At 43.4% G+C, this 26,153-nt stretch overlaps 1 protein-coding gene across 6 annotated transcripts in view; it reads right to left on the bottom strand.

The window, feature by feature from the left end:
- LOC106577869 (ral GTPase-activating protein subunit alpha-2) overlaps positions 1–26,153 on the bottom strand; it is a 215,601-nt gene that overhangs the window by 49,335 nt on the left and 140,113 nt on the right. For all 6 annotated transcript variants that reach the window (XR_006769182.2, XM_014156501.3, XM_014156319.3 and 3 more), the window contains 5 exons: positions 22,003–22,183; positions 14,542–15,637; positions 14,102–14,173; positions 12,442–12,565; positions 10,124–10,279 (listed from right to left, as the gene is read on the bottom strand). Coding sequence is in view for 5 of the 6 variants with exons in the window: in XM_014156501.3 (XP_014011976.2) it covers positions 10,124–10,279; positions 12,442–12,565; positions 14,102–14,173; positions 14,542–15,637; positions 22,003–22,183 (1,629 nt within the window). In the remaining variant the exon portion in view is untranslated. The remainder of the gene's footprint in view (positions 1–10,123; positions 10,280–12,441; positions 12,566–14,101; positions 14,174–14,541; positions 15,638–22,002; positions 22,184–26,153) is intronic.

Genomic DNA, 26,153 nt, shown 5'->3' with positions numbered 1-26,153 from the left:
AACAATACAAATATTTGGTGGGTGCTTATATTTGTCCTATTTCATACATGTACAAGTATGTATTACAAGCATGTGTGAATTGGAAATGTGTATTTTGCATATACCAACTGTCCCTGAGACACCCTCGGAGAGAGGCGTCACGGTGAAATTAGGAGTCTGGACAATATGAACCATCACGGTAAAGGAGGATATTGGTTTGTAGGAAGGTCGATTTCAATGATATATGAATAGAGGAGGATGTCAGAAAAGCTGGAATTGATGATTAAATCAGGGGAAGAATCACATCCCTGTCCCTACTACACAGTACTCTAGCTATATGTGGCACTACAAGCGCTCCTATGTGTGGTCTCAGTTAAAGGCCCTTGTCCAATTGGCCCTCAAGGTTTGGCGATATATCTAATTAATTCCATTAATTCGAATTTAGGTTGTTGCATGATATTACAAATGCAAGAATACAATTATTATTATTATTATTATTAAGCATTTATGTCCGCTTGTTCTCAAGTTAACTTTTTGGTCTCGTCTCCTTCGCTCCTTCTGTGCACCTTCTCATTTACACTAGAGATCTGTTTATAATGACAAGATGCTCATATCTCCACCTCAACAATGGGAGTCGTTGCCCAAAGGCGGGAAGGCAAGCGACAAAGGCAGATGACCCGCATTGGGCTTGGGTGAGAGTGAAACCTCTCGCTTCACCTCCTCCTCTCTGTTTACACACACATACCCCCTGCCACTGTCTACAACAAAGACGAGAGATCACTTCTTCCTCTCTGACAAGCAGTTTCAACTCATTATTTACACTGAAAAAAATTATAGACGCAACATGCAACAATTTCAAAGATTTTACTGAGTTGCAGTTCATATAAGGAAATCAGTCAATTGAAATAAATTCATTAGGCCCTAATTTATGGATTTAACATAACTGGGCAGGGGTGCAGCCATGGGTGGGCCTTGGAGGGCATAGGCCCACCCACTTGGGAGCCAGGCCCAGCCAATTAGAATGAGTTTTTCCCCACAAAAGGGGGGACAGACATAAATACTTCTCAGCACCCCCCGCAGGTGAAGAAGCTGGATGTGGATGTCCTGGGCTGGCGTGGTTACACGTGGTCTGAAGGTTGTGAGGCCAGTTGGACACACTGCCAAATTCTCTTAAACGATGTTGGAGGCAGCTTAATGGTAGAGAAATGAACATTGAACTCTCTGGCAACAGCTCTGGTGGACATTCCTGCAGTAAGCATGCCAATTGCACGCTCCCTCAAAACATCTGTGCATTGTGGTGTGACAAATCTGCTCATTTTAAAGTAGTATTTTATTGTCCCTGGCACAAGGTGCACCTGTACAATGATCATGCAGTTTAATCAGCTTCTTGATATGCCACACCTGTCAGGTGGATGGATTATCTTGGCAAAAGAGAAATGCTCACTAACAGGGATGTAAACATATTTGTGCACAATATTTTTGAGAAATACACTTTTTGTTTGTATGGAACATTTCTGGGACTTTTGATTTCAGCTCATGAAACATGGGACCAACACTTTACATGTTGCGTTTATATTTTTGTTCAGTGTAAATTTGAGGTTTGGTCCAACAGAATCAGCCATATGGACACCCAAACATTATTTTAATAGAAGAGAGAAGTTCACCTTTGTGAAGGCATTTTGAAGTTAAACCTTACTAACGCTTGTGTACTAAAACATCTGTTTTTAACTCATATAGGATAGAAAACTGTGTGTGCACATTAATAGAGGCCTGTCCTGACTGTCTGTGTGTGTAGAATGACCCCATGATGTCTAGGCACTCAGCCAAAGACTTGACAGAAATGAACTGGTTCCTCTTAGCTTCACTGGAGACAGAGCAAAGTGTTATTCTGCACACCAGTGTGAGCTATTGTTCTGCTTGGAGCCTGTTTCTGGGTGAAATATTCATGTTTTGTGTGTGTGTGACCAATACGACCATACATCATCTGGGCAGACAGTCAAAGGCACTTGCTTGCCCAACTTGGGGAACCGTTGAGCTACTGTTAGAGGAAGTATGTCTGGAGTGACTTCCTGTCATTCTGGTCCCTATTGTTCTCACTCAGTTGCGACAGACTGAGGCAACCTTTTCACCCAGTTGTCTCCCCTCACACACACATACACAGGGTCACGTGTTTTGCAGATGCTTGCATGGGGTAGCTTGACTATATAAATGCTCCTGTACTCTTTGTACAGGAGGCTCTCACTCCATTTCACCTGCATGGGTGGTGCGACCAGCCTCCTCATTATAATACGTTTTTAATAAAAGTAATACCTTGATTGATTATTGACACCACATTCTTGGCGAGCTTGCCAGGGGGTGTACCTCCACCTGCAGACCGTTTCTGAGGACCTGGATAAACTGTGCACAGGGGGCTCCAAATTGAGACCCCATGAAACCGCACTTCTGACAGGAGCAGACTGAGACCCACCTAAGGATCCAAAAGGAAGACGGGGCGGGTGGATACTTTTGAAGTCCCTGTTGAGGGTACGCTCAGAGCGCGGTTTTCCTTAAGAGGGCCAAAGCTGAGGCAACTAGCAGGACTGAGTTGATCAGAGTGTTTTAAGTGAGGTATCCTTGGACATGATTGTTAATAAGCCAGTTGTGGGCAACCATAAGTCCAGATCCGTGGTACTGATTTGATCACAGTAGGACAGGTGAGGTTAATGTGGAGTGAGGGACCAGAGCGCGAGTGCACTCGGCTTGACGAAGCTCATTGAACGAGGGACCAGAGCGCGAGTGCACTCGGCTTGACGAAGCTCATTGAACGAGGGACCAGAGTGCAGGTGACTCCTTGTGAGGGCATTTGACTTAGTGAAGTTCAAATTATAATGTGGAATGAGGGACTGGAGCGCGAGTGGTCTTGCAAGGGCCCTCGGCTGGGTGAAGCTCAATTGATTTTGCCTCTCCTCATTATACAGTTTACCCATCCTCATTATTAGTTAAAGGTAGAATTTACACCACAACTTTCTAACCATACTCTTTTTATGTCTCAACTCCTCAAATTGCACGCAGAGCAGGCACTACTAAAACAGGAGTATCAATGAATATTGCTTGTGGAAAATGAATGCTCAGTTTGTCGCACGCGCACGCATTGCGGTACCAAGTCCTGCTAGCAGCGTTTTAGCCAAAGACTGCTATAGTAGCTGTCTAGTCGGATTTAAGTGTGCAATATGCATTTAAACACAATTCTATAAGGAATTGGCAACTCACTATCATTCTGAGAAATAAGGTAGGCTACTTGATGTCAACATTTGAACAAAAGTAGACAGGCTAGCATGCTGTTAAAACAGTTGGAGACAGACACATGGGTGTGTTCATAACAATTCAACTGTTCAACCTTGTTAGCTAGCGAACACATCCAAGTTGGCTAAACTTGAAATAAAAATATGAGCTGGCTATTCATTAGCATGTGGCCTTGTGCTTGAGAGATTGTTCATGAGATCTGTGTTAATGTTCTATAATGCCTGCTACAATAAGTTACTCATTATTAGTGAATGTGCATTATGCATGGTTCTGATCATTTCTTTTTACAAAAAGTGCATTTTCATAGACAGACTTGAAAGTTTGATCAGTGATTATAAAAAAAAAGCATGTTACACTATTTTGATTATATAATTAAATTACAAGTGGGTCTTATGGTTGTGGAAGGCTTATATTTAGCCTAGGTATAATTTCACAAGCCCTGAATTTATTAGATGAATGCTTACTGTTTGAAATGTATTTGACCTTTAAATTGTACAACAACACTTATTTAGAGAAAACATAAAAAATAGAAATATATATTGTGAATCGCCTATAAGTTAGAAAAAAATGTAGATATGATTTTTAGGCCATACCGCCCAGCCCTATCTCAGTGTCCTCCCACAAGGCCCATGGGTCTCATCCCACTAACACACAGCAAAGCAGGTCTCGCAGCAGTACAGTCCATTATAAAAACAGCAGAGCAGGCCTCTCAGCAGTACAGTCCATTATAAAACAGCAGAGCAGGCCTCTCAGCAGTACAGTCCCTTATAAAAACAGCAGAGCAGGCCTCTCAGCAGTACAGTCCCTTATAAAAACAGCAGAGCAGGCCTCTCAGCAGTACAGTCCCTTATAAAAACAGCAGAGCAGGCCTCTCAGCAGTACAGTCCCTTATAAAAACAGCAGAGCAGGCCTCTCAGCAGTACAGTCCATTATAAAAACAGCAGAGCAGGCCTCTCAGCAGTATAGTCCCTTATAAAAACAGCAGAGCAGGCATCTCAGCAGTACAGTCCCTTATAAAAACAACAGAGCAGGCCTCTCAGCAGTACAGTCCATTATAAAAACAGCAGAGCAGGCCTCTCAGCTGTACAGTCCATTATAAAAACAGCAGAGCAGGCCTCTCAGCAGTACAGCCCATTATAAAAACAGCAGAGCAGGCCTCTCAGCAGTACAGTCCATTATAAAAACAGCAGAGCAGGCCTCTCCGCAGTACAGCCCATTATAAAAACAGCAGAGCAGGCCTCTCAGCAGTACAGCCCATTATAAAAACAGCAGAGCAGGCCTCTCAGCAGTACAGCCCATTATAAAAACAGCAGAGCAGGCCTCTCAGCTGTACAGCCCATTATAAAAACAGCAGAGCAGGCCTCTCAGCAGTACAGCCCATTATAAAAACAGCAGAGCAGGCCTCTCAGCAGTACAGTCCATTATAAAAACAGCAGAGCAGCAGCCCAGTTAAGCCATGGTGCCTGAGGCTGGTAGTGAGCGTGAGGCCAGCCGGGCGCCGCTAGCTCTGACATTAGGACCCTACATGGCCTGACCCCCACCTCACAGGTCGCTCCTGTAACCATATTACCACAACCAGCTGCTGCCCTCAAGCCCACAATTGGATTGGAGGAATTCACATTCTTTTCCCTCATTTTCCTTTCTGGTTTAAATGGGGCCCGTTTTCTTCCTTTCCCTCACAGACAATCTGGCCAGCGAAAGCCTCCCCACCCCCACACTACACACAGTACGCACTTGAGAGCGGGCGGGTGGGCGAGGCTGAACGTTTTATTTGTAAAATGACAGAGAAACTTCTCGGCCTGGATGCCGATAAAGCCTCTTTTTCATCCCAATCTCATCCCCCTCCCTCCCTCCCTCCCTCCCTCCCACCCCCTTTAAGCCTCCACACCCGCCGCCGAGCTGCCAATTTCTGTATCGCCTGTGGCTAGCGCGGGGTTCTGGGAGGAGAGAAGTGCAATTACAGGGGCTCCCAGTCAAATGAATCGAAGAGGGCCAAAGGCACACACCAGTGCCTCACACCAGCTAGCCAAAATCAAATATTGCGCATGCTAACTAATTTCCGCAGCCACTGAGCACAGATTCAGTATGGGGTCGGTGCAGGACTGTTTTTTGGGGTGAGGGGGAAGGGATGTGTTGGTGGTGCGGAGGTGGTATATGAGGAGGACCTGATGAATTTCCTATCTTCATGGGACACCGTATGAGAAGATAGGCTGCATGGGCAGGGGCTTCGCAGCTCATTTCTCCATGCTAACTGCTGCTGGTGTGCTACAGCCAGGGAAACAGCTGAAGCGCCCATCGATCGCTCCCGCCGTCACGGCCGGAATGGGATAAAAAGGTCCTGCCGGCATCCGTCTGGCCCCTGCCCTGCCAGGGTCAGCTAATGGCTGAATTTGGGCCCCAGTCACTGCACCCAGGGAGGGGGGCAGGAAGGGGGAACAGGTCCAGGAATCACAGTCATTACCGTAGCCACACATGCTCCTTCTCACACGCATGCTCCTCTCTCTACTCCTCAGGCCTGCCCAGGGTTTACTAATCAATGCCCGAACCCAGGAGTCACACCACCTGATCTCAGCTTAGCACAGAGTGAAGAGCCAAGACAGCACACATATAGACAGTCATTTCACTCTGTACACTGTTTGAAGCCTTTTTTTGTATGGGTCGTTCCACCAATTAGGTGCCTTTTGAGTAGTGTAACTTGGTGAAAAAAAACATATCACCAAATTTTTACAAATCAGTCATAAAGACCACATGTTCAACTGAATGAAAAACACTTTTTCCCATCTCAAGAGGTTAAATAAAAAATGATTATAGTACGTGCCTAATAAAGTAACAGTTGACCGTAACAGCATTGACAACATAATCTTAAATCAGCCATAAATCCCCTTGAGACAGGGGGGAATGGAAGCTTGTAGTGTGGAACAGGGAGGGGCAATTGAATGAAAGATTCACCAAAAACGAAAATTCTTAAAACATTTCTATGGGTAACAGGGTTGACGTGTTATGCTCGACCCGCTCACTTTTTCACAACAAAGCACCTGAAAGTGGCAAACTAGTGTAAACGCATGTGAGCTGGTTCTACTCTATGATTTGACTATGAGACGTTCAATGTCTTTTCTGAGAAAATAAATATTTAAAGCAGCAATCAGCATTTAAAAGCCTTCTCCGCCCCTGTTTCAGTAAAGAAAAGCAGTGGGATAGGGCTGGACAAATATAACCACTCAAATTCATAGACAGCGATGTGGATGCAAGGACAGACCATGCATGATATTAAAATGATAGTTTTAACCATGTTTTTAGGCTATATAGTGTTTCTTTACATTTACCATTTTATTTTGTAAAAGAAGCTTATATTTTAGGTTCTGATGGCGTACGACAGTTGAACGAAGCTCATGAGGCATTTCTAAGTTATATTCTTCAAGAATCAATGGGTACATTGAATTCATTCCAAAATAGATGAATCAACTGCAGATTGACCCTTTAAAAGGAATAGTTTCACCGTATTAAAATGAAAGTTTAGTTTACGTAAGTGTTGACCATAAATGAGGGAGAGGTTGTAGTTTTTTTTTTAACCTTAAAACAAATCACTTATAAAATTAAAAATAACAATCTTTAGAAATGACTCAAAGCAACAAAATAACTAGGGCTTTACAAAGATGGTGAAAACTGAGAAATGTTGGGGTTGAGTTCGTTAAAATCTTCCTAGAGTCACAGAGGATGCACAAAGGGACATGTCTACTTGCATATTCATCTTCTGCACATCTATCACTCCAGTGTTTAATTGCTAAACCATAATTATTTCACCACTATGGCCTATTTATTGTTTTACCTCCCTCCCTAACTACATTTGCACACACTGTATATAGATTTTTCTATTGTGTTATTGACTGTACGTTTTGTTTATCCCATGTGTAACTCTGTGTTGTTGTTTTTGTCGCACTGCTTTGCTCTATCTTGGTCAGGTCGCAGTTGTAAATGAGAACTTGTTCTCAACTGGCCTACCTGGTTAAATAAAGGTGAAAAATTCATAATAATTATAATAACGCAAATGCTGAATTCTAGCACTTTAGCAAGTCTTTATTCATATAAAAAAATCGGACATATTGAATTTTCTATGTGGTCCATTGTTACGTTCACCAGCAAGAAACCCCCAGGGGTACGTGCAATGCCGTCGGGAGTACGCCAAATAAAAAGGTGATTCCTATTTTTTTTTCTCCCCCACATTTTCAAACAGTCCAATTATATTTTCCAATGGGGCTATACATTTGGGTGAGTTTTTTTCCTCACCTGAGTACCCTCGTTTCACTGCCAAAAATAAAATTAAACCATCTAGTGTTCAGCAAAATAACAACACAATGTCAAATACAAGTAGCCTAGTCAAATAATTAACATCCAATCACATTAACCGTTACTCTCTTGCGGGAATTCCACTAACGGTCCGCATGTAGCCGAAAGTAGCTGCTGCACATTCCATTTGCTCGAAAATTGATAAATGGTTAAAAAAGTAAGGCCCGCGTCCATAGAGACACATACCAGCTCTACTGGTAGTACTGCTACTACCAGCAGTACTACACCTGCACCTGTCGACGACAAGTTGTTCTGCTTCCACAAGCATATCCAATGCTAGCATCAGTAATTCTACATTTGTTGTTAGCCCAGCTAGCATGGACACTGACAGTTGTGAATCTGATGCAGCCGAAGAGCTACTGCCCCCCAGGAAAGCACCGAACAACAGACAGGGACGTTGGACCATCGAAGACGCGCAAATATATGATGAGAACTACATGGATTTGGGGTTCACTTATATTGGGAGTAGTGCCTTTCCTCAGCCACAGTGTGTTATATGTACAAAAGTACTATCTCACAACTCTATGAAACCTTCACTCTTGTGCAGACATTTAGAAACAAAACATGCCAATTTGAAAAATAAGCCATGTGAGTTTTTGGAGCGAGAATTAAGATGACTTTCGAGTAGAAAGACATGTATAAAAGCAACAGATACCATTAATAAGAAGGGGCTAGAAGCGTCTTATTTGGTGAGCTATCGAGTGGCTAGGACAGGCAAGCCCCATACTATTGTGGAGGACTTAATTCTTCCTGCTGCCGCAGATATGGCTGGGACAATGCTGGGGGAAAAGGCCAAAAAAACTATACAGACAATGTCCTACATCAAACAACATGTTTCACGACGCATCAGTGACATGGCAGTAGATGTTATGAAACAATTACTGCTTCGCATACAAGCCAGTGAATTCTATGCGTTACAGCTGGATGAGTCAACAGACGTGTCGGGCCTGGCACAGCTCCAGGTATATGTCCGTTACGTTTATGGGGGGTCAATTAAGGAAGACATCCTCTTCTGCAAACCACTGGAAACCAGGACAACAGGAGAGGATATTTTTAAAGTACTGGACAGCTTTGTGACATCAAATGGACTTTGGTGGTCAAGATGTGTTGGTATCTGTACTGACGGTGCAAAAGCCACGACATGGAGACATAGTGGAGTGGTAACGCGCGTGCAAGCAGTTGCTAACGACGCCACTTGGGTACACTGCAGCATCCACCGAGAGGCTCTTGCTGCCAAGGGAATGCCTGACAGCTTGAAAGATGTTTTGGACACTACAGTGAAAATGGTTAACTTTGTTAAAGCAAGGCCCCTGAACTCTCGTGTATTTTCTGCACTATGCAATGATATGGGCAGCGACCATGTAACGCTTTTACAACATGTGCTTGTTATCAAGGGGCGAAGTATTGACACGTTTTTATTTTTATTGATAGATGAGCTTAAAGTTTTCTTTACTGACGTAATTTTCACTTGTCTGACTGCTTGCATGATGACGAGTTTTTCACACGACTGGCTTATCTGGGTGATGTTTTTTCTCACCTGAATGATCTGAATCTAGGATTACAGGAACTCTCCACAACTATATTCAATGTGCGGGACAAAATTGAGGCTATGATTAAGAAGTTGGAGCTCTTCTCTGTCTGCATTAACAAGGACAACACACAGGTCTTTCCATCATTGTATGATTTTTGTGTGCAAATGAAGTCAAGCGTACGGACAATGTCAAATATGATATAGCGAAGCACCATAGTGAGTTGGGTGCACAATTACGCAGGTACTTTCCCGAAACGTATGACACAAACAACTGGATTCGTTATCCCTTTCATGCCCTGCCTTCAGTCCACTTACCGATATCTGAACAAGAGAGCCTCATTGAAATTGCAACAAGCGGTTCTGTGAAAATTGAATTTAATCAGAAGCCACTGCCAGATTTCTGTATAGGGCTGCGCTCAGAGTATCCTGCCTTGGCAAATCACGCTGTTAAGACACTGATGCCCTTTGCAACCACGTACCTATGTGAGAGTGGATTTTCGGCCCTCACTAGCATGAAAACTAAATACAGGCACAGACTAGTGTGGAAAATGATTTAAGACTGGGACTCTTTCCAATACAACCAAACATTGCAGGTTATGTGCATCCTTTCAAGCACACCCTTCTCATTAATTTGTGGTGAGTTATTCACAGTTTGATGAACAAATAAAGTTTTATATGTAAGATGGCTAAATAAAGAGCAAAATGATTGATTATTATATTATTATTTGTGCCCTGGTCCTATAAGAGCTCTTTGTCACTTCCCACGAGCCGGGTTGTGACGACAACTCCCACTCATTCTTATGTTTAATAAATGTTTTGCATAGTGTGTGTGGCAGGCTTACAATGATGGCAAAAAAACAACATTTGAGAGTGCACTGACCCTGGTGCTAGAGGGGGTACGCAGCTGGAGGTTGAATGTTTGAAGGGGTACGGGACTATAAAAAGTTTGGGAACCACTGATCTGGAGGGAGTAATATTAACAAGTACCTTTTTTGTGAGGCAGTCGTCAGAGTTGGACGGCATTCGTGTGGACACATGCAAGATGACTTCCACTGTGGAGGTAGCATAGTAGGGAGCGGTGTGTCCTGTGCTGCCGTTCCTCTGAAGCCCTCCCATGAAGCCACAGTGTGTGGCTAGATCCACCTGAGGGACACACAACACGGTTAGGAGAGCGTGATGTCAGTGTGCGTGTGTCAGAGAGAGAGACGAGATGCAGGACAGGGTTTCCACTAGCCGGTAATAGCCGGCTTTTTGGCCCAAAAAATAAACAGAAAAGCGAATAAATACAATTGCCGCTGGCCAATGGTCCGGGAGAAAAGAAAAAAATCCCATTGCGTAATAATGCTTTTTAGCCTATTCATTGATGGAAATATTAGTCAATGTAAATGCATTTGAATTGTCATACTTATAGTTCTATAGCAGGGGTACTCAACTCTGACCCTACGAAGTCCGGAGCCTGCTGGTTCTCTGTTCTACCTGATAATTAATTGCAGACACCTGGTGTCCCATGTCTAAGTCAGTCCCTGATTACAGGGGAACAATAAAAAAATGCAGTGGTTTGTTTTGAGGGATCTACAGGTTAATTTGCATAATATGGTGAAATTAAATTGGGTGTGTACAGTATATTCGTTATGCATCTTATTTATTGAATGTGTACAGCATACAAAGCCTTTGAGCAAAAAATCTGTCAGACAGCTCGAGAGCTGCTGCTTCAGCATCTCAAATAGCAAACGCATAGGCAATGAAAGGCAGGCTTCATCAGCTCGTCGCACACCACTTTACAATGAGCTGGAGGCAGTACGGCTTTTTGAAAACATATACATTTTACTACATATTATGAGGCATGTCTTCCCTTGCATCAAAGTAGCCTAGCCAAAATCAGACCACATCCGTGGAGGCAATTATTTTCTAATCAACTTTCTTTCATTGTCCAGGAACCAAAGACACAATCCTAGTCATATTAGCAACCCATGCTAGATCTCCCGTCTTTCTAAATTTCGAATGGATATTTTCATCTGTTACATGAAACCGCTCGCATGTGCAGTGTGCTTTTGACAATGGTATTTTCCTGCTAATTGCATTATTGCTGTGCTTTTATAATCTGAAGAAATAAAAAAGTTTATCAACATTTTAAGCTAAACGTTCTGATCTGTTGCATCAAATGTAGTCTAGGCCTACTGGTTGTATGAATTTGGGATCTATCGTCCCAAAACGGTCCCAGAGTCTGTTTGGATTACCATCATTTCCGGACTATTAAGTGCACCCACTGAATATATATATATTTTTTATTTTGAACATAAATAAGCCGCACATGTCTATAAGCCGCAGGTGCCTACCGGTACATTGAAACAAATGAACTTTACACAGGATTTAACGAAATACGGCTTGTAACAAAAATAAATAGGCTTTAACGAAACACGGCTTGTAACAAAAAATGTATTTGCAGTAAGCTTTAGTTGTCTTTTTGCACTGAGTCAATTCCTCACGCTGCTGTTTCCAACGTCTTATCAGCGACTCATTAAGACCAAGCTCCCGTGCAGCAGCTCTATTTCCTTTTCCAACAGCCAGATCAATCGCCTTCAACTTGAAAGCTGCATCATATGCATTTCTCTGTGTCTTTGCCATGATGAGGGTGACAAAATGACTACCGTAATCAGAATGATGGGAAGTTTGAGAGCGCTCGATTTAATCTAAACAGTAAACAAAAAAGTTGTTTGACCTTAACCCGTTCGGCAATTTCATTGGTTTAATGAAAGCTTCATGCCGCCAAAAAACTGAGCACGTCACAGAATGTGTTTTTTTGAAGAAAATAAAATTGAAAGCGGGAAAAATCCATATATTAGCCGCGTCATTGTTTAAGCCGCGAGGCTCAAAGCGTGGGAAAAAAGTTGCGGCTTATAGTCCGGAATTTACAGTAGGCTATTTCTTTCTCGACAAGCTGACCAATAGAATAGGTCCACTTTTCTACTATGGGGGATAGTAGATTAACATAGGCTAGTGATTTTGCTGTTTGTTACTCATCTTGTTGGCTGAGGAAAAGTAAAATGTGGACAGTTATTCTAACAACTTCAAAGTGCCCATCATAATTCGGTAAGGACTGCACATCTTTGCAGCCTCAACTTGCATGTTCTCTTAATATGAATTACCATAATCTAAATATGATTTATGTCATCATGAGCGGACGCCCACATGGGTCCGGTAAATTTCTCAAATGTCCGGTAAATTAAAATGCTGCCAGTCAAATGTCCAGCGCCACAATTTCCTAATGGAAACCCTGCTGCAGGGGTGTGTGTGCGTGTGTGTACCTCCCATCCCAGGCCAGACACAAAATCCTCGTAGGCCTGACTGCCTGCGCTGTTGGACAGGATGGAGCATTTGTCCTCCTGACCCTCTCCTATGTAGAACACAGCGATCTTGTGTGTCTCCCTGCTGTTAAGACAAACACACAGACCTGTCGTTAGAACAATGGACCTAGTGAAGCTACACTGTTCTTAGTGCCTACCTCCACACTCAGCCCAGTTAAGATGAGCGTGCTCTGAAATGTGAACTACACACCACCAAACGTAACCTGGACTCAAAACAAATTATATTTGGCTAAAATCTGTGGCACTTCATTTAATATGAAATATTACTTTACGTTAGGTTACATTACATTGGCCTACAAATGTAATAGCAGTCATTCATTATAATATGAATTGCAGGACATATAGTATGTTACAAATTACAATTCATAACATACTATTACAATGACAAGGTTAAGGTTAAGGATAGGGTTAGGAGTTAGGTTAAAGGGTTAAGGTTAAGGGAAAGGTTAGCTAACATGCTAAGTAGTTGCAAAGTAGGGAAAAGCAGTAAGTAGTTAATTGACTAGGTATCCCCCTTTCCCTTTCCTAGTTACAAAGTTGCTAATTAGCTAAAATGCTAAAGTTGTTTGTGATGCGATTCGAACAGACATTCAAGTAACCTACTGTCCTATCGAATGTAACATACCATACTAAATCTGAGTGCCACTGATTTTAGTAAAATATCATATGCTTTGCTCTGAGACCAGGCTGCCAAACGTACATCTCCAAACAATACTGTGCAAATTCCAAAAAGTAATTGTAGCAAATATGGTTCATATTAGAGAAAACAACGTCTTCATAAAAAAAAAAAAAGTAACCTTTATTTAACTAGGCAAGTCAGTTAAGAACAAATTCTTATTTACCATGATGACCTACCAGGGAACAGTGGGTTAACTCTCTTGTTCAGGGGCAGAATGACAGATTTTTACCTTGTCAGCTCAGGGAATCGATCCAGCCACCTTTCAGTTACTGGCCCAACGCTCTAACCACTAGGCTAACCTAAGCCCACTAATGAAGATTCTTAAGAGTTAGTGTACAATAGTATGTGTGTTTACTGTCCCCCCCCCCGTCATGTGACAAACAAAACAAGAGCAGACACAGAGTTCCACCCCTGCGCTTCACCGAGCATGGTGCTGTGTTAAATTGGGGGCATTTTGGATGCTTCGACACAGGTTGCCTTGTCTGGCAAAATCCTGGGGGCATTCTTTAATAAGCCCCAGTCATTAGCAGTGTGAAGTGCCTATTGATCGCTGTGTGTGAGTACTGCCTAGCTGTGATCAGCCCGAGATGGTGTAGATTAGGAGGAGAGGAGGGGAGGGCAGAGTGAAGCAGTTTTAATACATGTCGCCTTGAGACTGTGATTTTTACTGATTTAGAGGAAGAGAATCTTCATTAGCGGGCTTAGGTTCAGAGTAATGAGGGACATGGAACGCTGCCATATTTCAGGCTTAGCTAGAATACCTAGGTGAAATCTAGGATGGTTTGTTCAAAAGGTCTTGATTAGAGATTCAGTAAGTTCCTTTTAAAATGTCGAACAAGAAGCAAATCATACATGCCAATGTTACCTAGGGATACAGTGTGTGCTGAAGAGGCCCTAAATAACCAGTGTACAGGAACATACCACTGTCTGGAATCCAAATTCTTCAGTTCTCTCAAAAGTTTTGAGTTCTTCTTCAGGAGATGAAAGCTTTTCCTGAAAAGGAATAAACAAAATTGAACTTGAAAAGCATCCAGATGGCACTTCACATGTACCAGTGCAAAGACTGTGCATGCTATTTTTTGAATGGTAAAACCCAGATTGAAAGTAGGATAAGAAAGTTTAATGTTTTATGTTTGTTTTTTGGTCTGACGAGTAACAGGTGCAAACAGGTTTAAATTGAGCTCCGAGACCATTACTAATCTACAGTTGGGCACAGTTTCCCTGTGGAGAGCAGATTAACACTATACACCCTGCCAGGCCTTTCCTTGCACTTTTTCTCTCCCACTTTCTCTCTCTCTGTGAGGTATTCTTCTAACTAGTCTACAGCTGTGGATGTGGTGGTGTTGTGCTCGGCTCTGTACCTGTGGTCCCACGAGTTCATGCCCAGGTCGTTGAGTAGCAGTCTGCAGAAGTAGAAGAGAGCTTTGGGCTCCTGGTGAGCGGGTTCTCTCTGGCCGGTGGCCTTGACGCTCACGTCTGCGTTCCACCTCTTCACCTGCTCCTCCTCCTGCTGCGTCTGCCTGAGGATGGCCTCCATGATGGCCCCTTCCTGCTCCAGGTTCATCCCACAGGGAGAGGGGGCTGGCTGGTTGAGCCTCAGCCTGGGCTGGGGCAGGCACTCAGGGCTGCTGTATCCCAGGTCCTCTAGGAGCTGGTCCAGGCCATCAACCTCCTCCTCCTCCTCATCACAGCCTGACTGGGAGTCCCAGCCAGGGGGGTTGGAGCGCTCGGAGGTGCCTGGTGAGGTGGGCTTGGTGGTGGAGTGGTTGGAGGGGTCTGAGGTTCCTGGTGAGGTGGGCTTGGTGGTGGAGTGGTTGGAGGGGTCTGAGGTTCCTGGTGAGGTGGGCTTGGTGGTGGAGTGGTTGGAGGGGTCTGAGGTTCCTGGTGAGGTGGGCTTGGTGGTGGAGTGGTTGGAGGGGTCTGAGGTTCCTGGTGAGGTGGGCTTGGTGGTGGAGTGGTTGGAGGGGTCTGAGGTTCCTGGTGAGGTGGGCTTGGTGGTGGAGTGGTTGGAGGGGTCTGAGGTTCGTGGTGAGGTGGGCTTGGTGGTGGAGTGGTTGGAGGGGTCTGAGGTCCTCTGATGCATGCTGTTGACTCCCTCCTGGGTGCGGTAGAGGACCCCTCCATCCCAGGAGTACTTTCCAGAGATGTCCCTGACGATGACCCGTACCTGGGAGGAGTTGTCGTAGGATTCCCCTGGACCAGAGGGCTCCGAGGGTACCTGGAGGTAGGACACCAGGGTGCTGTCGTTGAACACAAACAGCTGCAGGTTGGGGCTCTTGAACACCTCAGAGGAGAGCTCTGATGATTCCACAAAGGGGTTGTCATGGTTCTCACTGACCAGGCTGTGCAGCAGGGCGGGGCCACCACTGAGGGGATGGTGGCCCAGGTGGTTCACAAGGTGTGTCATGATCATCCGTGCCGTCAGAGGGATGAGCTCCATATTCCGTCTTTTCTTCTCTGGAGGCAAGAGGAGAACAGGAATAAGATGGTCTAAAGACATCCTGAGAGACAAATCATTGCAAATAACCCCCATGTTTACATGTATTTTATACAAGGAAGTCAAGACCCAGCACATGTACTTTGTCATGTATTGTATGCACTCATGTATTTCTTTGTTGTTGTGTGGACCCCAGGAAGAGTAGCTGCTGCATGTGCATTTTACATGTACATTTTCATACTTTTTTTCGTACTGTGCAACAGCTAATGTGCAACAGCTAAAGGGGATCCTTATAAACTATAGTAAACTCATTAAGCAATTCAACGCGAACTTGGGGCTCCATCTATTTTAACCACATTACCATGTGTAGACATGTTCTCAATTCTCTGGCCTTTTCACACAAAGCTAGCTTTTCCTTCATAATAACTAAGCGTTGTTTTTCATTTCTCACAATGGTTATGGCCAACACACCTCTGCCATAAATAAGTAGGTAGCATCTAATCATGGGAGACAACTTTGAAAAGGCCATTGAGTCTGCTACAATGGGAGGAGAGAAAAGACTGGCAAAGTGCTAATGAGAAGAACGTCTTTACAGCACGGTGAATAGAGTGCTACTCCCTGAACCAGATTGATTTAAATGCTCAGAACTATTCCAAAATGAAAGAGTTACGATGGGGGGAAAAACAAGAAGACGCGCTCCGCATTGTGACAGTGCTATCAATACCATCATCCCTCATCAAAGTGGAGAAAGCTCTTTAGAGAGGCTGCATTAGAGATACACGGGCCCTTTGATGAGACTTAATCAATATGATCTCAAGGGGAATGCATAGTGCTCTTTGGCTAGCCTTCTGTAGTTTCTAGCTAGACTTTGTAGGGCTGTATGAAAAGTAATGACATAAGCTAGATATTTCAGCCGGGCTTAGCCAACATTGCGTCAATGGGTATGTTCTTTTGGTTGAAAGAAAAAATGACTTCTGAAACATTAGTGGAGGAAATGGCCGTTGTAAAGAAATACTCTAATACATAACCTAATGGCAACACAAGGTCACTAATAAAAATAATTTTTAGATGTCTCTTTGATAATGGGTCCTCTCCCTGGGGCAGAGCACTAATGGTTACCTCTTTAAACATTCCATTCCATGTGTTAGTCTAGTCAATATTAGGTCAAAACATTAACAGTTAATAGAGTAGCTACATCCAAATGGAAGGTTACCTATTAAAAACTGTAAATCCCCCCCACTGCCCATTTCCCAGGTGGTTTGGGAGAGGAAGAGTGTGGTCTGGATGAGGAAGAGTTATATGTAAAACAAGCAGGGGCAGCTGGGCACACACCTTGGATGACAGGGCACTCAAAAGCATTCTATTGCTCAAACGCGCCGCCTCCGACGCACAAACGCGCCGCCTCCGACGCACAAACGCGCCGCCTCTGACGCACAAACGCGCCGCCTCTGACGCACAGTCTCTAACGCACCGCCTCTGACGCACAAACGCGCCGCCTCTGACGCACAAACGCGCCGCCTCTGACGCACAGTCTCTAACGCACAGTCTCTAACACACAAACGCACAGTCTAACGCACAGTTTCTAACACAGTCTAACGCACAGTCTCTAACGCACAGTCTCTAACGCACAGTCTCTAACGCACAAACGCACAGTCTAATGCACAAACGCACAGTTTCTAACACACAAACGCACAGTCTAACGCACAAACGCACAGTTTCTAACACACAAACGCACAGTCTAACGCACAAACGCACAGTCTAACGCACAAACGCACAGTTTCTAACACAGTCTAACGCACAGTCTCTAACACACAAACGCACAGTCTCTAACGCACAAACGCACAGTCTCTAACGCACAAACGCACAGTCTCTAACGCGCAAACACACAGTCTCTAACGCACAAACACACAGTCTCTAACGCACAAACACACAGTCTCTAACACACAGTCTCTAACACACAGACACACAGTCTCTAACACACAAACACACAGTCTCTAACACACAAACACACAGTCTCTAACACACAAACACACAGTCTCTAACACACAAACACACAGTCTAACACACAAACACACAGTCTCTAACACACAAACACACAGTCTCTAACGCACAAACACACAGTCTCTAACGCACAAACACACAGTCTCAACGCACAAACACACAGTCTAACGCACAAACACACAGTCTAACGCACAAACACACAGTCTAACGCACAAACACACAGTCTAACGCACAAACACACAGTCTCTAACACACACACACACACACACACGTCTAACGCACAAACACACGGTCTAACACACAAACACACAGTCTAACACACAGTCTCTAACACACAAACACACAGTCTCTAACACACAGTCTCTAACGCACAAACACAGTCTAACGCACAAACACACAGTCTATAACACACAAACACACAGTCTAACACACAAACACACAGTCTCTAACACACAAACACACAGTCTCTAACACACAAACACACAGTCTCTAACACACAAACACACAGTCTCTAACACACAAATACAGTCTCTAACACACAAACACACAGTCTCTAACACACAAACACACAGTCTCTAACACACAGTCTCTAACACACAAACACAGTCTCTAACACACAGTCTCTAACACACAAACACAGTCTCTAACGCACAAACACACAGTCTCTAACGCACAAACACACAGTCTCTAACGCACAAACACACAGTCTCTAACACACAAACACACAGTCTCTAACACACAAACACACAGTCTCTAACACACAGTCTCTAACACACAAACACACAGTCTCTAACGCACAGTCTCTAACGCACAAACACACAGTCTCTAACGCAGTCTAACGCACAAACACACAGTCTAACACACAAACACACAGTCTCTAACACACAAACACACAGTCTAACACACAAACACACAGTCTCTAACACACAAACACACAGTCTCTAACACACAAACACACAGTCTCTAACGCACAGTCTCTAACACACAAAAACACAGTCTCTAACGCACAGTCTCTAACACACAAACACACAGTCTCTAACACACACACAGTCTCTAACACACAAACACAAAGTCTAACACACAAACACACAGTCTCTAACACACAAACACACAGTCTCTAACACACAGTCTCTAACACACAGTCTCTAACACACAGTCTCTAACACACAGTCTCTAACACACAGTCTCTAACACACAGTCTCTAACACACAGTCTCTAACACACAAACACACCGTCTCTAACGCACAAACACACCGTCTCTAACACACAAACACACCGTCTCTAACACACAAACACACAGTCTCTAACACACAGTCTCTAACACACAAACACACAGTCTCTAACACACAGTCTCTAACACACAAACACACAGTCTCTAACACACAAACACACAAACACACAGTCTCTAACACACAAACACACAGTCTCTAACACACAAACACAGTCTCTAACACACACAGTCTCTACACACAAACACAGTCTCTAACACACAGTCTCTAACACACAAACACAGTCTCTAACGCACAAACACACAGTCTCTAACGCACAAACACACAGTCTCTAACGCACAAACACACAGTCTCTAACGCACAAACACACAGTCTCTAACACACAAACACACAGTCTCTAACACACAAACACACAGTCTCTAACACACAGTCTCTAACACACAAACACACAGTCTCTAACGCACAGTCTCTAACGCACAAACACACAGTCTCTAACGCAGTCTAACGCACAAACACACAGTCTAACACACAAACACACAGTCTCTAACGCACAAACACACAGTCTCTAACACACAAACACACAGTCTCTAACACACAAACACACAGTCTCTAACACACAGTCTCTAACACACAGTCTCTAACACACAAACACACAGTCTCTAACGCACAGTCTCTAACGCACAAACACACAGTCTCTAACGCAGTCTAACGCACAAACACACAGTCTAACACACAAACACACAGTCTCTAACACACAAACACACAGTCTGTAACACACAAACACACAGTCTAACACACAAACACACAGTCTAACACACAAACACACAGTCTCTAACACACAAACACACAGTCTCTAACACACAAACACACAGTCTCTAACGCACAGTCTCTAACACACAAAAACACAGTCTCTAACACACAAACACACAGTCTCTAACACACACACAGTCTCTAACACACAAACACACAGTCTCTAACACACAAACACACAGTCTCTAACACACAAACACAAAGTCTAACACACAAACACACAGTCTAACACACAAACACACAGTCTCTAACACACAAACACACAGTCTCTAACACACAGTCTCTAACGCACAGTCTCTAACGCACAGTCTCTAACGCACAGTCTCTAACGCACAGTCTCTAACGCACAAACGCACAGTCTCTAACGCGCAAACGCACAGTCTCTAACGCGCAAACGCACAGTCTCTAACGCGCAAACGCACAGTCTCTAACGCGCAAACACACAGTCTCTAACGCACAAACACACAGTCTCTAACGCACAAACACACAGTCTCTAACGCACAAACACACAGTCTCTAACACACAAACACACAGTCTCTAACACACAGTCTCTAACACACAAACACACAGTCTCTAACGCACAAACACACAGTCTCTAACGCACAGTGTCTAACACACAAACACACAGTCTCTAACACACAAACACACAGTCTCTAACACACAAACACACAGTCTCTAACACACAAATACACAGTCTCTAACACACAAACACACAGTCTCTAACACACAGTCTCTAACACACAGTCTCTAACACACAAACACACAGTCTCTAACACACAGTCTCTAACACACAGTCTCTAACACACAGTCTCTAACACACAGTCTCTAACACACAGTCTCTAACACACAGTCTCTAACACAGTCTCTAACACACAGTCTCTAACGCACAAACACACAGTCTCTAACACACAAACACACAGTCTCTAACACACAAACACACAGTCTCTAACACACAAACACACAGTCTCTAACACACAGTCTCTAACACACAAACACACAGTCTCTAACACACTAACACACAGTCTCTAACACACAGTCTCTAACACACAGTCTCTAACACACAGTCTCTAACACACAGTCTCTAACGCAGTCTCTAACGCACAGTCTCTAACGCACAGTCTCTAACGCACAAACACACAGTCTCTAACACACAAACACACAGTCTCTAACACACAAACACACAGTCTCTAACACACAAACACACAGTCTCTAACACACAAACACACAGTCTCTAACACACAAACACACAGTCTCTAACACACAAACACACAGTCTCTAACACACAGTCTCTACACACACCAGTCTCTAACACACAAACACACCGTCTCTAACACACAAACACACCGTCTCTAACACACAAACACACAGTCTCTAACACACAAACACACAGTCTCTAACGCACAAACACACAGTCTCTAACACACAGTCTCTAACACACAGTCTCTAACACACAAACACACAGTCTCTAACACACAAACACACAGTCTCTAACACACACCCGTCTCTAACACACAAACACACAGTCTCTAACACACAAACACACAGTCTCTAACACACAGTCTCTAACACACAAACACACAGTCTCTAACACACAAACACACAGTCTCTAACACACAAACACACAGTCTCTAACACACAGTCTCTAACACACAAACACACAGTCTCTAACACACTAACACACAGTCTCTAACACACAGTCTCTAACACACAGTCTCTAACACACAGTCTCTAACACACAGTCTCTAACGCAGTCTCTAACGCACAGTCTCTAACGCACAGTCTCTAACGCACAAACACACAGTCTCTAACACACAAACACACAGTCTCTAACACACAAACACACAGTCTCTAACACACAAACACACAGTCTCTAACACACAAACACACAGTCTCTAACACACAAACACACAGTCTCTAACACACAAACACACAGTCTCTAACACACAGTCTCTAACACACCGTCTCTAACACACAAACACACCGTCTCTAACACACAAACACACCGTCTCTAACACACAAACACACAGTCTCTAACACACAAACACACAGTCTCTAACGCACAAACACACAGTCTCTAACACACAGTCTCTAACACACAAACACACAGTCTCTAACACACAAACACACAGTCTCTAACACACAAACACACAGTCTCTAACACACAGTCTCTAACACACAAACACACCGTCTCTAACACACAAACGTACACAGCCCTCCTTTAATTTCTCTGTCAGCCCTAGAACAATCTCCTACACAGCAGGTACTAAATCTGCCCATCCTGCCTCCTGCTGTGTTGGTGACAGTGGTTAGGGCAGTGACAGTTGTGAGGTCTCAGGTCTCCTTACCCTCGGCAACGGTGAGCAGGTTTCCAAAGTCTGCAGCGGTGTGTGAGGGCGGGGGCTCAGAATTCTTGACCTGGCCCAGCATGAGGAAGGGGTCGTAGTCAGTGGAGAGGTCAGACAGGCTTAGGAGGTAGTGGCTCTGCTGGGTGTGCAGGTTGGAGCCAGAGACACAACAGTGAAGCACCTACCGAACAGGATTGAAGATAGGAGTCAACACCTAAAGCAACTACAAGAGGAAAACAGTGGTAATGTGGTAATCTTGCATGTGGCATGTGGTGGTAACCTTGGATACAGTCACTGCTACTGTTCCTTTGCGTGGCTGGCTGCACAGCATCAACGAGCACATGGGACTCATAAATGAGGTACATCACACACTCAAACAGACACACTACCCAGTCTGCCTGAGATTAAAGCATGCAACAGTGGTGGCATTGACCAACAGCGGGAGCCAGTGAATAGCTGAACAACACTGACCTTACAGTATCTGAAACAAAGGTGAAGTAACTAAGTAAGTTACTAACTAAGTAAGAGGAAAATTATACAGTAATCTCGAACGCAGAGGTTGCGAGTATGGAAGATAATCTTTGCTTATTGCACTTCGAATGGTTCAGGAACATATGGAGGAGGAATATACAGTCTGTTTGTCATGGTGAGACGGCCATCTAAGAGAAGAGAAGCTCTTTATTGCCACTAATCCATTTCTCCTGTGATGAGTGTATCGATCTGCATAACAGATGGTACGGCATCAGTCCGTTGGGTTGGCAGGACTAGATAAGACCCGCTGGGTCAGTTGATTACACTGATTGGACAGGTTTACTCTGTTTGATTTAATTAAGATTTTATCCCTCTGCTCATGTTGCCCCACACACACACACACACACACACACACACACACACACACACACACACACACACACCTGTGTGCTGTAAGCAGAGAAGTGCTTGGAAGCTACGCCTGACATATCAGACAATAGCAAACTGTGGGGCCTCTTACACTGAGTGGGTGGACTTGGTAAACCCTTTGTGGAGGCTGGTCCATGTAAATGAATGGCTAATCCCATTCAACACACACATACACACTTGGCTGAGGCTCAGAGGAGAGGCGCAGGTTCTGTCATCTGAAACAGTATTGTGTGGGGAAATGCAGACAGTATGTGGATTATTATGCCTAACAGTCCTCTGGGCATGGGGGGGGGGGGATTAGAGTTTATGGTGAAAAGGCCAGAACCAAACAGCTGCCACACCAAAGCCCCAAAGTGGTTCCTCTGTGGAGGAGAAAAAAAATCTTTGGCTTGCTTGACAACTAAGTGGCTGCACATCACATAGCAACAGTTCCAGGAAGGTAACACACACTCGAACAAACATGGATAGTTGCAGATGTGCACAGAGGCACATATGCACACTCACTCACAGACGCACAAAAACATACACACAAGCAAATAGACCACTCACGCACGCACGCGTACGCACAGCGAGGGGAGGGTGCAGCTGCTGAGACAGGCAGAGAGCAGATGGAGGAGCCGGAGTGGAGCTCCAGTGAACCAATAAGGTCCAGATCAATCATGCCTTTTACACAGAGAAGCCTCATGCTGTTAGACACAAATACACCAAAAAGTTCAAATCCTCAGCAGAGATGCAGAAATGTCCCATCTCTCTTCATCATTGTATGAATGGCTCACTTTTAAGTTTAATCTGCTCACTGACTTGTTAAGGGAAACATCTGATACAAATCCAGAAGCGAGGCAGAATAAAGTATGCATAAACAAGACAAATTGCTTTATTCATTTTGTGAGGTTTACTGCTATGTAAATTAGTGCCTAGCTGAAAAGACTGAGTAAAGAAAAACTTTATAAACTTTACTGTGATGTGCTCAATAGAACAACAAATAACATTGAATTCCAAGATAGCAGCTGCAGTCTCTCTCATTTTAAGAAATATTCTATTAAAATCTAGACAGGCTTGTAGTTCCAGGCTTATCACGAGGACAAAGACACTAGAGGTCGACCGATTAATCGGAATGGCCGATTAATTAGGGCCGATTTCAAGTTTTCATTACACCTTTATTTAACTAGGCAAGTCAGTTAAGAACACATTCTTATTTTCAATGACGGCCTAGGAACGGTGGGTTAACTGCCTTGTTCAGGGGCAGAACGACAGATTTTTACCTTGTCAGCTCGGGGATTTAATCTTGCAACCTTACGGTTGTCCAACGCTCTAACCACCTGCTTTACATTGCACTCCACGAGGAGCCTGCCTGTTATGCGAATGCAGTAAGAAGCCAAGGTAAGCTGCTAGCTAGCATTAAACTTATCTTATAAAAAACAATCAATCAATCATAATCACTAGTTAACTACACATGGTTGATTATATTACTACTTCATCTAGCCTGTCCTGCGTTGCATACAATCGATGCGGTGCGCATTCGCGAAAAAGGACTGTCGTTGCTCCAACGTGTACCTAACCAAAACTTAAAATCAATACACAAGTATATATTTTTAAACCTGCATATTTAGTTAATATTGCCTGCTAACATGAATTTCTTTTAACTAGGGAAAATGTGTCACCTCTTGCAACAGAGTCAGGGTATATGCAGCAGTTTGGGCCGCCTGGCTCATTGCGCACTGTGTGAAGACTATTTCTTCCTAACAAAGACAGCCAACTTCGCCAAACGGGGGATGATTTAACAAAAGCGCATTTGCGAAAAAAGCACAATCGTTGCACGACTGTACCTAACCATAAACATCAATGCCTTTCTTAAAATCAATACACAGAAGTATATATTTTTAAACCTGCATATTTAGCTAAAAGAAATCCAGGTTATCAGGCAATATTTACCAGATGAAATTGTGTCACTTCTCTTGCGTTCATTGCACGCAGAGTCAGGGTATATGCAACAGTTTGGGCCGCCTGGCTCGTTGCGAACTAATTTGCCAGAATTGTACGCAATTATGACATAACATTGAAGGTTGTGCAATGTAACAGGAATATTTAGACTTAGGGATGCCACCCGTTAGATAAAATACGGAACGGTTATTCTGAAAGAATAAACGTTTTGTTTTCGAGATGATAGTTTCCGGATTCGACCATATTAATGACCTAAGGCTCGTATTTCTGTGTGTTTATTATATTATAATTAAGTCTATGATTTGATATTTGATAGAGCAGTCTGACTGAGCGATGGTAGGCAGCAGCAGGCTCGTAAGCATTCATTCAAACAGCACTTTTGTGCGTTTTGCCAGCAGCTCTTCGCTGTGCTTCAAGCATTGCGCTGTTTATGACTTTAAGCCTATCAACCCCCGACATTAGGCTGGTGTAACCGATGTGAAATGGCTAGCTAGTTAGCGGGGTGCGCGTTAATAGCGTTTCAAACGTCACTCGCTCTGAGACTTGGAGTAGTTGTTCCCCTTGCGCTGCATGGGTAACGCTGCTTCGAGAGTGGCTGTTGTCGATGTGTTCCTGGTTCGAGCCCAGGTAGGAGCGAGGAGAGGGACGGAAGCTATACTGTTACACTGGCAATACTAAAGTGCCTATAAGAACATCCAATAGTCAAAGGTATATGAAATACAAATCGTATAGAGAGAAATAGTCCTATAATTCCTATAATAACTACAACCTAAAACTTCTTACCTGGGAACATTGAAGACTCATGTTAAAAGGAACCACCAGCTTTCATATGTTCAGGTTCTGAGCAAGGAACTTAAACGTTAGCTTTCTTACATGGCACATATTGCACTTTTACTTTCTTCTCCAACACTTTGTTTTTGCATTATTTAAACCAAATTGAACATGTTTCATTATTTATTTGAGGCCAAATTGATTTTATTGATGTATTATATTAAGTTAAAATAAGTGTTCATTCAGTATTGTTGTAACTGTCATTATTACGAAACATTTATTTTATAAAAAAAATAAAAAAAATTACAATAAAAATATGAAATTATAATAAAAAAAATATTCAATAAAAAATAAAAATATACATATATTTTTTTATAATAATAAAATAAAAATAAATAAAAAATAATAATAATATATATAAAGAAAATATATATATAAAAAAAAAATAATAATAATTAAAAAAAACCCGGCTGATTAATCGGTATCGGCTTTTTTTTGGTCCTCCAATAATTGGTATTGGCGTTGAAAAAATCATACAT

The sequence above is a fragment of the Salmo salar genome, chromosome 01 (assembly GCF_965601325.2).
Source record: "Salmo salar chromosome 01, fSalSal1, whole genome shotgun sequence".
Classification (NCBI taxonomy): Eukaryota; Metazoa; Chordata; class Actinopteri; order Salmoniformes; family Salmonidae; genus Salmo; species Salmo salar.
The sequence above is the reverse complement of the archived record's forward strand: the minus strand, read 5'-3'. Positions and strand labels throughout refer to the sequence as shown.